This window comes from Sinocyclocheilus grahami, unplaced genomic scaffold (assembly GCF_001515645.1).
Source record: "Sinocyclocheilus grahami isolate Dianchi unplaced genomic scaffold, SAMN03320097.WGS_v1.1 scaffold19.1, whole genome shotgun sequence".
Classification (NCBI taxonomy): Eukaryota; Metazoa; Chordata; class Actinopteri; order Cypriniformes; family Cyprinidae; genus Sinocyclocheilus; species Sinocyclocheilus grahami.
The window spans coordinates 653,151-666,383 of record NW_015505198.1 but is presented as its reverse complement, the minus strand read 5'-3'; the positions used below and the strand labels follow the sequence as shown (position 1 = coordinate 666,383).

The window sequence follows — 13,233 nt, the reverse complement described above, 5'->3', positions numbered from 1 at the left end:
ACATCTAATTATTGTCCCTTAAATTTTGTTTTAATTGAAGTGTATGTATTAAAGTATATGTATTTTTTCCAAGAAAATGAAAGGATCAAACATCTCCAAAGATCATGCCAGACTTTAGTGCAAAAAAGCTTGTGAATCTGGGTAGGTAATATATTTCTATATCAATATCTGGTCTACAGGTAACGTCAGGTGTCATTGAAGTGAATTCACTCTTTTAATAAGTTTTATGTATAATGTTTTTCCTTGTTGCATCAATGCAGTTTTTACATTTTTATAATGACCTTTGGCCTTTATTATGTTTAACCAGTACAAGTTTTAAATATACCTAAAAGTTTTAAACTATTCATACTTACAAAACATGGGAAATTACACAATATTCCATGTGTGAAAATGCAGGATTACTTTGAGTTTTGTTTTTAATAACAACAGAAATGCAGGAGGAAAAAACACAAGAAATTTAATTTCTTTATTGTACAGCACATGACTTTCGGACACGTCAGAAGTTAAACAGTCCATTTCACATGTGATCTTTTTTCTAGGATATTATGAACAAACTATAAAATTGCAAAAGTTCCATCTGACATGATTTTAGAACAATTAAGCAAAAACGTTGTGCACAATGGAAACAACATCATAATATCATCAGAGTCATATTCATATTCAGTCAGAGAGAGAGATATTTACACAGTACAGAGGGAAATGTGTTTCAGAGCACCACATCACGTGATAAATGTACATTGATAAAGGCATATCGAGATTTCCTCTGAAATTTTACCCACAGGCTGTGAACAAAATATAAACAGACAGAGGAAGAGAATGGCTTTGATTTCAGTTCTAGTAGGTTTGAGTAAAACTCATGCTAAAAAGAGTGTAGCAAATCTAAAATCAGTGAAATTGTGGGTCAGTATGTAAGGTTTAAGGGTTTCAGCACCTAGTATATAATATAAAACATACTAAAATCCTCTTAAGAGTTCCACCACTGCAGCTTACACTAGATGTTAAGTCTCACTCTTAATCGCCAATTTAGTATAAAATAAGCCAGTACTTAATCTCAGTTCAAGTTATTATAAGGAAGTTATGAAAGGTTGCAAAACAAATGACACACATATGAGACATGTTGCAACAGTGGTGTCATTTGTGGCAAGTTGACAATCATCACAAGAGACAGCGTTAATCACTGCTCTACATGAGATTGGCACCAGATCAGCATGAGCAGAGCTATTTTAGTTCAAGTCTCTTTGTATTATGTTTGATAGTCGTCAAATAGCTCTTGAGTGTCTCAGCCTTCACGCTCCTTATGGTACCCTGTCTTAATTATTCATAAAATGTTGCTTTATAAATGACATGACATGTGCTTGCTTTAATAATGGTAAACATGGGAAAAATAATAGTTTTAAAAATCGTAAATAGAAAAGTAACAGTCAAGAAGTGTCATAAATGATTAGCTTTTAATATCTGAATGGCTTATTAAAAAGATCCGAGTCAGAATTTTGTCACAGTCAATGCAATGCAGACAATGTGAATACTAACAGCGCTGGAAAAGTTCGGAGTGAAATACATTGGCCAAACACTGGCCTGTAAACTGGCATATAATATTTCATTTGAAATTTTGGCAAATTTCTTCCCATCAGGCATCTGTAGCAGATGCACCTATTATCCACCTTCATGCTTTGATAGTGTCTATTTTAATTTGTAGGCATAAAAAATCTGTTGTCCTATACTAGTTATCTCATGCACATATAGGCTATCATACATATACACAAAATGCTAATGGCTCTCTTTTAAACAAATGAAAAGCTGGACTGAAAATGCTAACTGTGGTGAACGTACATTCATATCTACTGTATCACAGTCAATGCTTTTTCACTGTAAGTGAGATTGGGGTCCCGATTCGGAATCAGCTTTTCCTATACAAATCTGCACTTTAATGCAACAAGTGCTAAGTTTAGGCTTACCACATTTTCAAAGACTATATTCAAGAACAGCATTGGAGTGGAAAATGTGCTGTGGCATAACATATAATACAATAAATCAAAAATACATTGTGTAATGACTTAGACATTTCTATAACATCACATAGATGTGAACTCTAAGCCTTCTTATTTTAATTAATCTACTTAAGGACAAACAGTAAAAAATCTGGAATGTTTGAAACCTGAACTGTAAATTTCAGATTAGCAATGCACAAAACGTATAAAATAGTATGAAAGATAGAATGAAAATTGAAATTGACATCAAAATAATGAGTATCGAAGGTAGAAGAACGGCAAGTTGGGAAGAGATACCAAGGAATATACTGCATCAGAACATAAGAAAATGGGTCTCTAACAGTTTTACAAGAAGTTTTGGAAAACATCAAGTTCTTGATCCAATATATTGAAGACTCGAGCTTCAGCGAAAGCCATCCATTGAAAAAGTCTATCAGCAAGCCATTGAGAGTTAAAAGGTACTCGGTACTTTTGGATGCAATCGTTTGTAAGAGTCTGATTGGTATGGAAATAGAGGGACTGTAAAATAATGTCTTTGTGGACTGTAAGATAAAGTCTTCCTGTTGTAGACCAGCATGTTGTGTTGTGCTTTATTTTAATGCACTCGCCCTGTTGTTTGGTATCTTGTGTTCCTCCATCTGCAATGGCATTCTTTTTACTATAACTTCTTGAATTTAATGTGATTTTTGGTGTGCAAAACACTGAGATGGTATGATATGATGCCACCAAATTTGTGTTCTTTGACCCCTGAGACGCATTCAAATTGATCAGTGAAAGTACGTTGTCATCGAAAGACAAAAACAAATCCAATGGCACAACAATCATTTTGGAAATGTCTATCAAATTATAACGACACAAATAGTCGGTTCGTGAAAATATCATTGGGTGACGTTTGTAAAACTTTCAGAGTCATTATCAATTTGAACACATCTCTAGTTAGTCCAATTATTCAAGGCAGCTGCTGTGATTGATTTCTCACTCTACTTCTTGGCATGAAACACCATTAGGGGGCGCTCTTCAATCCGCTGCCAGGGACTCTTCTTGTTCTCATCCTTGTCATCCAGGTCGTTGTCATCTTCCGGGCTGGTGACGGAGTCACGTTGCGTTTCGCTGTTGCTACTACGTGAGCTGTTCCCCCGGCTTCGACCCCTTCTCGGCATTGAAGACCCCCTTGGTTCCTCAGGACCGTCATCCAAAAGAGGGGTCAATGGGTTTTCCAATGGCGAACTGGCTCCCATGCGGCTCACTCCTCCACTTAGGTTCAGAGGGTCATGGTAGGTTGGTTTGGAGTAGTGTTTCCCGCCACTTGTGCTGCTGGAGCTACTTCCTCCATGGCCTTTGCGCCCACTTCCAAGGTGTTCCTCTTTGTTCTTGCGACTGGATACAGGCTTGCGCCCATGTTGGGTGTCTTGGAGACTTGTGTCTACGTTTCGGTCCTTACTACTCCCGGCAGGGGCGCTCAATGTGCTTTGGGCGCTGTGGTTGCCACTATGTGTTCCACTGTGGCTGAGATCGGCACCTACATCTATGTAGGAGTGGCGCACGTGAGCGTTGGCTCGTCCGTCGAGTGATATAAACCAAGCACGAGGGTGTTGCTTCACCCCCAGTTCCAGAAGCTTCTTCTCCGTAAGTGCTTGCAGCTCCCCATTCATCTGGGAGATGGTGGAGTCATTGAACAAAACAGGGATGTGAGCTTGTGAATCTGGGTAGGTAATATATTTCTATATCAATATCTGGTCTACAGGTAACGTCAGGTGTCATTGAAGTGAATTCACTCTTTTAATAAGTTTTATGTATAATGTTTTTCCTTGTTGCATCAATGCAGTTTTTACATTTTTATAATGACCTTTGGCCTTTATTATGTTTAACCAGTACAAGTTTTAAATATACCTAAAAGTTCTAAACTATTAATACTTACAAAACATGGGAAATTACACAATATTCCATGTGTGAAAATGCAGGATTACTTTGAGTTTTGTTTTTAATAACAACAGAAATGCAGGAGGAAAAAACACAAGAAATTTAATTTCTTTATTGTACAGCACATGACTTTCGGACACGTCAGAAGTTAAACAGTCCATTTCACATGTGATCTTTTTTCTAGGATATTATGAACAAACTATAAAATTGCAAAAGTTCCATCTGACATGATTTTAGAACAATTAAGCAAAAACGTTGTGCACAATGGAAACAACATCATAATATCATCAGAGTCATATTCATATTCAGTCAGAGAGAGAGATATTTACACAGTACAGAGGGAAATGTGTTTCAGAGCACCACATCACGTGATAAATGTACATTGATAAAGGCATATCGAGATTTCCTCTGAAATTTTACCCACAGGCTGTGAACAAAATATAAACAGACAGAGGAAGAGAATGGCTTTGATTTCAGTTCTAGTAGGTTTGAGTAAAACTCATGCTAAAAAGAGTGTAGCAAATCTAAAATCAGTGAAATTGTGGGTCAGTATGTAAGGTTTAAGGGTTTCAGCACCTAGTATATAATATAAAACATACTAAAATCCTCTTAAGAGTTCCACCACTGCAGCTTACACTAGATGTTAAGTCTCACTCTTAATCGCCAATTTAGTATAAAATAAGCCAGTACTTAATCTCAGTTCAAGTTATTATAAGGAAGTTATGAAAGGTTGCAAAACAAATGACACACATATGAGACATGTTGCAACAGTGGTGTCATTTGTGGCAAGTTGACAATCATCACAAGAGACAGCGTTAATCACTGCTCTACATGAGATTGGCACCAGATCAGCATGAGCAGAGCTATTTTAGTTCAAGTCTCTTTGTATTATGTTTGATAGTCGTCAAATAGCTCTTGAGTGTCTCAGCCTTCACGCTCCTTATGGTACCCTGTCTTAATTATTCATAAAATGTTGCTTTATAAATGACATGACATGTGCTTGCTTTAATAATGGTAAACATGGGAAAAATAATAGTTTTAAAAATCGTAAATAGAAAAGTAACAGTCAAGAAGTGTCATAAATGATTAGCTTTTAATATCTGAATGGCTTATTAAAAAGATCCGAGTCAGAATTTTGTCACAGTCAATGCAATGCAGACAATGTGAATACTAACAGCGCTGGAAAAGTTCGGAGTGAAATACATTGGCCAAACACTGGCCTGTAAACTGGCATATAATATTTCATTTGAAATTTTGGCAAATTTCTTCCCATCAGGCATCTGTAGCAGATGCACCTATTATCCACCTTCATGCTTTGATAGTGTCTATTTTAATTTGTAGGCATAAAAAATCTGTTGTCCTATACTAGTTATCTCATGCACATATAGGCTATCATACATATACACAAAATGCTAATGGCTCTCTTTTAAACAAATGAAAAGCTGGACTGAAAATGCTAACTGTGGTGAACGTACATTCATATCTACTGTATCACAGTCAATGCTTTTTCACTGTAAGTGAGATTGGGGTCCCGATTCGGAATCAGCTTTTCCTATACAAATCTGCACTTTAATGCAACAAGTGCTAAGTTTAGGCTTACCACATTTTCAAAGACTATATTCAAGAACAGCATTGGAGTGGAAAATGTGCTGTGGCATAACATATAATACAATAAATCAAAAATACATTGTGTAATGACTTAGACATTTCTATAACATCACATAGATGTGAACTCTAAGCCTTCTTATTTTAATTAATCTACTTAAGGACAAACAGTAAAAAATCTGGAATGTTTGAAACCTGAACTGTAAATTTCAGATTAGCAATGCACAAAACGTATAAAATAGTATGAAAGATAGAATGAAAATTGAAATTGACATCAAAATAATGAGTATCGAAGGTAGAAGAACGGCAAGTTGGGAAGAGATACCAAGGAATATACTGCATCAGAACATAAGAAAATGGGTCTCTAACAGTTTTACAAGAAGTTTTGGAAAACATCAAGTTCTTGATCCAATATATTGAAGACTCGAGCTTCAGCGAAAGCCATCCATTGAAAAAGTCTATCAGCAAGCCATTGAGAGTTAAAAGGTACTCGGTACTTTTGGATGCAATCGTTTGTAAGAGTCTGATTGGTATGGAAATAGAGGGACTGTAAAATAATGTCTTTGTGGACTGTAAGATAAAGTCTTCCTGTTGTAGACCAGCATGTTGTGTTGTGCTTTATTTTAATGCACTCGCCCTGTTGTTTGGTATCTTGTGTTCCTCCATCTGCAATGGCATTCTTTTTACTATAACTTCTTGAATTTAATGTGATTTTTGGTGTGCAAAACACTGAGATGGTATGATATGATGCCACCAAATTTGTGTTCTTTGACCCCTGAGACGCATTCAAATTGATCAGTGAAAGTACGTTGTCATCGAAAGACAAAAACAAATCCAATGGCACAACAATCATTTTGGAAATGTCTATCAAATTATAACGACACAAATAGTCGGTTCGTGAAAATATCATTGGGTGACGTTTGTAAAACTTTCAGAGTCATTATCAATTTGAACACATCTCTAGTTAGTCCAATTATTCAAGGCAGCTGCTGTGATTGATTTCTCACTCTACTTCTTGGCATGAAACACCATTAGGGGGCGCTCTTCAATCCGCTGCCAGGGACTCTTCTTGTTCTCATCCTTGTCATCCAGGTCGTTGTCATCTTCCGGGCTGGTGACGGAGTCACGTTGCGTTTCGCTGTTGCTACTACGTGAGCTGTTCCCCCGGCTTCGACCCCTTCTCGGCATTGAAGACCCCCTTGGTTCCTCAGGACCGTCATCCAAAAGAGGGGTCAATGGGTTTTCCAATGGCGAACTGGCTCCCATGCGGCTCACTCCTCCACTTAGGTTCAGAGGGTCATGGTAGGTTGGTTTGGAGTAGTGTTTCCCGCCACTTGTGCTGCTGGAGCTACTTCCTCCATGGCCTTTGCGCCCACTTCCAAGGTGTTCCTCTTTGTTCTTGCGACTGGATACAGGCTTGCGCCCATGTTGGGTGTCTTGGAGACTTGTGTCTACGTTTCGGTCCTTACTACTCCCGGCAGGGGCGCTCAATGTGCTTTGGGCGCTGTGGTTGCCACTATGTGTTCCGCTATGGCTGAGACTGGCACCTACATCTATGTACGAGTGGCGCACGTGAGCGTTGGCGCGTCCGTCGAGAGATATAAACCAGGCACGAGGGTGTTGCTTCACCCCCAGTTCCAGAAGCTTCTTCTCTGTGAGCGCTTGCAACTCCCCATTCATCTGGGAGATGGTGGAGTCATTGAACAAAACAGGGATGTGAACCGGTGCTGGTGGTCCACCGGGGGGCCAATCACTCTCGTCAGAGCCTGCTGGAGAATCACCTTGTTGGGCTTCTGCATGGCCTGAACCAGGGGTCTGGTTTTGGTGGTTTTGGCCTTGAATCCCACTGTTGGTACCTTGCGAACTCTGTCCATCTCGGTCTGCTTGGTTTGCCCCATCTTTACCCTGATCTGTGGCACTAAACTCAGAAGAAAGCCTCATGTAGTGAGCCGGGATCACAAGAGTTGGTACCATAGTACGGTACATGTTCTCCTTCATCTGATCCAGTGAGCTGCAGAATATAATCTGACCTGGTTGCGTGTTGAGCGACGTTGGGCGAGCGAGGTGATCCGGCCCTTGCAAAACCTGCGAATACTCTGGAGGCTTGTCGACAATTGGTGGAGAAGGCGGGTCAGATGTGTAGCCACGGTTATCATTGACAACGTGCCTCCGGCGATAGTCGTGATCCTTGTCATCAGGGCTGTAGTTGCGTCCGTAGTCATCATGTAGAAGATTGCCATCCAGATTGCTCGTATCCGTGGATCGATGTACCTTCATGGGGAAACTCTCTGCATTCTTTTGGGCTCCTTTAGACTGCTTGGTCTTAGAGGAATGCCGAAGCTTATGGGCTGGAATGTGCCTGGTAAACTCATCCCGAGCACTCTTGAAGGCATGGGATGGGGATCCCTCGGATTTGTTGGCATCCAAGTTGCCATTGGAGGTGGCGGATTCAACATGGCCCCCACAGATGAGGTTCAAATGGGACATGGAGGTGCCTTGGTCCCGCTTGGATCCGTTCAGAGCAGAAGGAGCTTGAACCTGTTTCTGCTGCCGTCTGGGCTTCAGACATCTTCGTCTGGAAAACAGATGTTGACATTTAGGAAAAGCACTCTCAGATAGTCAGAAACAGTAATTTGCTATAATCTTGTGAAATATACCTTATAATCGACCCATGCTCAGAGGGAAAACATGCCTGTGGTGACAGTTCTTCAAAACGGTATTATGTTGCTTTTGCATGTTTTGGAAAAACTTTAAAGTGATATATCCACAGTGTGGCACCAAAAGCACAATCAAAATAGAGGCATGTCTTTTCAACGAGCCTATGTTGCTTTTAATTACACATAATTCAGACAAACTAGTACATACCTGCAATAATAGAGTAGGACACAGAGCAAGACTAGTACAAGCAAAGCAAGAGATCCCAAGATGGACAGGAGGAAGAAGGTGTGGTAGGCAGTGATGTCCCTCAGGCCTGGATGAGACAAACCTGAACCTAGGGTTCAAGTATAAAGCATGATTAGCATTTGTCTGCATGTTATTCTGTTTGAGTCAAGGTACAAGTGTGTATATTGTGGCATGTACCAGTGCAATTGCATTCGAGTATGTTACCTGCTGAAGAACGGAAAGCTGCAATCCAGTAGCCAAGCTGGGAGGCAGTGAAGTCCCACGTAAGCTGCGACCCCTCTCGAGTGATAAATCCTGTTCCGTTTCGTACCCATAAACCTAGAGAACAAATGTATAGCATTATTCCTAAAAAGAGGAGCTAGCATTGACTGGGCTTATGCAGGATGTTCATGGTGCTTCCATTATCACAGATGGGACAATACTTTACACAGTTACACACACTACTTTTTGGTGCCTAAAGCATGGTTGTGCGTACCTGTCTTGGTGTCATACATCCATACAGGTATGCTAGTGGCAGATCGTATGTGAGTATCAGAAGGCAGTGGCACAGAAATGTGAACTGACTCGCTGACCTCAACCGCTCGACCCTCACGGTCAAACAGTTGTGCGCTGACCGCTGCTATTGTTGTTAGGTCTGTCCAGCCATTCTCTCCTCCTTAAAACAATTTACACCGTTATAAATACACTGTATTATCTATAGCTATATTTTATATAGCAAGTCTCTCCTACATATTTTTTTGTTTTTGTATAGAGCATTTATTATGGTTCAAATATTTACATATCTTTATTTAGAAAGACTCTAGTATTTTTCATACCTGTGTTGTTTGGTTCCAGAGCGAGTGGGTAAGGGAATGAGTTAATTTCATTCTGCTCTCTGGCTGTTGTTAAAACTGCGGTCAGTTCTGTGTAGGAGGAGTTAAATTGTAGGCTCCGCCTTGGAACCTGGAGCCATGGCTGGCTCCGCCCACCTGAAGGTTAAAACAGTAAAGGAAATTAAGTCTAATGACTAGCAAGAAACATAAATATATATTTTTAGAGAAGTTAACTTATATACTACGTAAATTAAATTAAATTAAATTGTGTTTCTTGAAAAATCAAAGGTACTTGTGGTAGATTTTTTTTTCATGCATTTCACATTATTTGGACCCTTGTAAGTAGCCTAAGTAGTGTATTCTGGAATAGAAATATCTTATGCCAGTTTCCAATGTGTGTGTTTAGGACATCTTTGCTTTGAATAAGTGTCTGCAAAATGACTTAATGCAATGTAATGATTGTGTTATGTAGCTGGGTTGCCACTTAGGCAGTTCACTTCTTTTGTTCTGTTATTTTCTGAAATGCAAGCCTCTCCGAGGCGCGTCACTGATAACCTTACAATAGATGCCTTTATGCCGCAATAACCGCCCTATCAATTAGAGCAATTAGATAGCAGATTCAGATGTCAAAGGATTCTGTAATAGAAATAGAATATTTCTGCTGTTGCTATGGTGACAGCTGCAAAAAACTGAAGTGTCAGGTTGACATAAGCTGAAAGCTTCAATAGCTATGTTTCCATCCAAAGATTCGAATTAAACTTATGCACAAAACTCGAATATCGCATAAAACATTTGCGAATAAAGCACCGTTTCCGTCCAAGGAGTCAAAGAGAACAAATTCGTCACTTCCTGGTAAACTGGCACTAAATATCACTAAGAAAACTAGGAGAAGCAACTGAATATAATAATTTTCATATAGCCTATGATGAATTACTTGCACCTCAGTGCGAGCAGACGAAACACAATAAATGAGAATAGATGGGAACGCAGTCGTGTAAGACAATTATACAGAAATACTTTGACAACAGACTTTGCTCAGGCATTTCAGAATGACCATAACAACATATAGATGCTGTGAACAAGATCGGTCAAGTTATCCCGTCTCATAGCGCAAAGTCACATGACTTTTTTGATGCGAATGGAGGAATGTATTCGGTAAATGTGTTTCCATCGTAGTTTATGCACATTCTTTTCTCATCGGATAAAAAGTTTATCCTACTCAAATGTGCGCATACGTTTTTTTAATGCGCATTTTTACAATTTATGCACATCTTGACGTTTCCATCCAGCGTTTTTTATGTGATATTCCAAAATGCGCATAAAAATAGGTGGATGGAAATGCACACAATAGGTGAGAAGGAAAAAATATATTGTTAAGGACATGCATATGCCAACTTTTTTGTACACCCAAAATAAGCAATAACAATCTTATATTTTCTGATAAGAATGTTGTGATAATCATGCTTGTTTTTGTGTATGTATATAAAGTTGTTTTAATGGTCATTGATGTTTTCTTACTTGGGGAGCCATGAAACACCTGGATGACATCATCATATAGGATCAGTGTGCCGGGCTTCTGGGCCATCAGGTAAAGACTGACAGAGGCATATACTAACAGAGACAAATAGAGATGTGTTAAAAAGGTAGTAAATTAAAACAGGCATAGATGCCTGTTGTGCCATAATGAACAGCGTGTTAAAGTATGTCATTCTAAACTTCACTTCACAAATGGTAGATGTGACAATGACAGTGTGGTACAAAAAGTCTGAGACTGCATCTTTTTTTCTATCGTTTAACCCTCATGTCATTTTGACCCAGAGAGGATATTCTTTTTCCTGAAAATGCTAATTAAAGTTGTTGCATTGGGCTAAAACTTTGTCTTTGCTCACACAGTGTATGATAACCCCCCCCCCCAAAACTGGATGATTTCTGTACTTTTTTTTCTGATTTTTTTCTTCCCCCAACCTTGTTACAGTTGGTGTTACCCGGCCAAAAATGACTGGCCTACAAATAATTACTTGTACATTTCTTGTTAAGCTATATTATGATGAAATATTTGATTTGGTCTTTTTATCTACTTTTTTTCAATTAGCACAGGCTTTGCTTTTATTTTTTGAACTGTTTAATCATAGGCCTCATTGATCTTAGCTTATACACCTCAGTTTTGGAGTGAACATTGCCAAAATTATCCACAAATAATGCATTTTTCACTCAGACCAATGAGGCCTACAATTAATCAGTTCCAGAGGGCAATACAAAATCTGTGCTAACTGAGAGAAAACGGGTTGACAAAAAGATTGAATCCAAGATTTGGTGATAAAGTAGCATAATAAGAAATTAACAAGCAATTTTTTAATAGGCCAGCCATTTTTGACAGGGAAAAGTAAATTGGGTAAAGTTTTTTCAGCACAGTATAAGGGTTAAACATGACTGAACATTTTATATGAGTTTATTCAACGTTTCATCTTACACTTAACACTTAATAAACAAAGTTTTAGGATTTTGAAAATTTGAAAACAAAGAAAGCTATGACATTAAATGAAGAAAAATTACATTCTGAACAAGATGAGACTTATATATGCACAGTTAATTCGGTTCACATTAGTGTTTACTCACAGGGTAAGCGGCTGGCGTGCCATGGCACAGAGCTGGTGAGGTAATCTCTCTGAGATGCCGTAATGATTACCCATGTTCCCGTGCGGTACAGGAAGCTGACGACCTGCACACCATTACTGCCTGCTTTGCTTTGTGCCAGCAGAGTCTGGTTACCACGAACAGCAATAGCAGCATTGGCCAGGGGTGAAAGATCACCGCTGTCAAACACCTGGACCCTCACCTGCACCTCTGAGGGGGACAAAAACAAGTTCATATGACCAGATGCATGGCAAGAACATCTTCAGACACGTTTGGATTCAAAAATAATAAGTCCATCATAAGATTCTAACCAAAAAATATGATGAACTGAAAGACCAAATTCATATAGAAAGATTTGAACACAGACAACTGCATGGTTCTCATAAAAAGAATATCAGGTAGCTCTCATATAGCATTCACAGCTCACTCTGAAACAATAGCATGCAATCATATAGTAGGTAGTAGAAGTAATAAATGAGCACACTTGTATTGAGCTGTCAGTGGGCCTCAGTAAATCTCAGATTTGCATAATTGACAGACACACAAAAAGCTGTTTAGAAAGATTTCGTGCAGCCAAAAAGCTTGAGTAGGCTATGCCAAATTGGGAATGAATTTGTAAAGGCCGGTATTCAATAATATGCACTTATTGTTTCCTGTCTATAAAGCCATGCGATGCATTTAGAGTAAAATTCGTCAAAATCTGCTTTTCAGAATTTGCGTTCAGCAATCATAGACCGATGCATAAAAATAATACGATTTTGCAGTAGCATTTGGCTCGTTTGCTCGATGTTTTGGGCACAAAATAGCCCACCACTCCCTCATCCAGACCCGCTATGCGTCCCTTTATTTTCTACTCACCGACAGCTTTCCTTTCAGGGATCGATTTGCCAGCGGTCCCTTTAAAACCGCACAAAAATATAAAGAAGAAAAAACGAGAGACGAAAAGGGATGGCATCTTCAAAGCTACATCGCTGTTTCCACCTCGTCAGCCATATGTGGATGTGTGAGTGTTTTTTTCAGACATGGTTGCCAGCATCCTTCAGAGTGATGCGGGATGCTGCGCTTCTGCCACCTCTCATTGTCAGTGGAAGAGGGAAAACAGCGGCCTCGCGTGGACAAACAGAGCAGTACGTTTAAATAAACCTACAATACAGCAATTTTGTAGTATCTACTATTTGTTTTAGGAATCCGTTCTGATTACATATAGATAAGACCACGATAAGTTGGACTTCATGTCAGTAACTATAAGGGAGGGTTTGAGTCAAAATCCAATGACACAAAATTAATATTTTCTCTATGAGTGATTTTGGTTTCAAATGCCTCATTCAAAACTTTCTTAAAGGAATAGTTTACCTGAACTTTAAAATATA

The 13,233-nt window shown here is 39.0% G+C and overlaps 2 protein-coding genes across 2 annotated transcripts; both read right to left on the bottom strand.

The window, feature by feature from the left end:
- Positions 1-483: 483 nt before the first annotated feature.
- On the bottom strand, positions 484-3,663 carry LOC107554529 (protein FAM171A2-like). The gene has a single exon (XM_016237061.1). It carries the CDS (start codon positions 3,638-3,640, stop codon positions 2,969-2,971), a length of 672 nt encoding a protein of 223 aa, XP_016092547.1. The 5' UTR covers positions 3,641-3,663; the 3' UTR covers positions 484-2,968.
- A 373-nt stretch (positions 3,664-4,036) lies between these two features.
- LOC107554258 (protein FAM171A2-like) lies at positions 4,037-12,887 on the bottom strand. The gene is made up of 8 exons (XM_016236716.1): positions 12,722-12,887; positions 11,846-12,073; positions 10,748-10,840; positions 9,233-9,385; positions 8,893-9,072; positions 8,622-8,735; positions 8,379-8,505; positions 4,037-8,088 (listed from the first exon to the last, which is right to left on the bottom strand). Exons 1-8 carry the CDS (start codon positions 12,816-12,818, stop codon positions 6,522-6,524), a joined length of 2,559 nt encoding a protein of 852 aa, XP_016092202.1. The 5' UTR covers positions 12,819-12,887; the 3' UTR covers positions 4,037-6,521.
- Between the last annotated feature and the right edge of the window lie 346 nt (positions 12,888-13,233).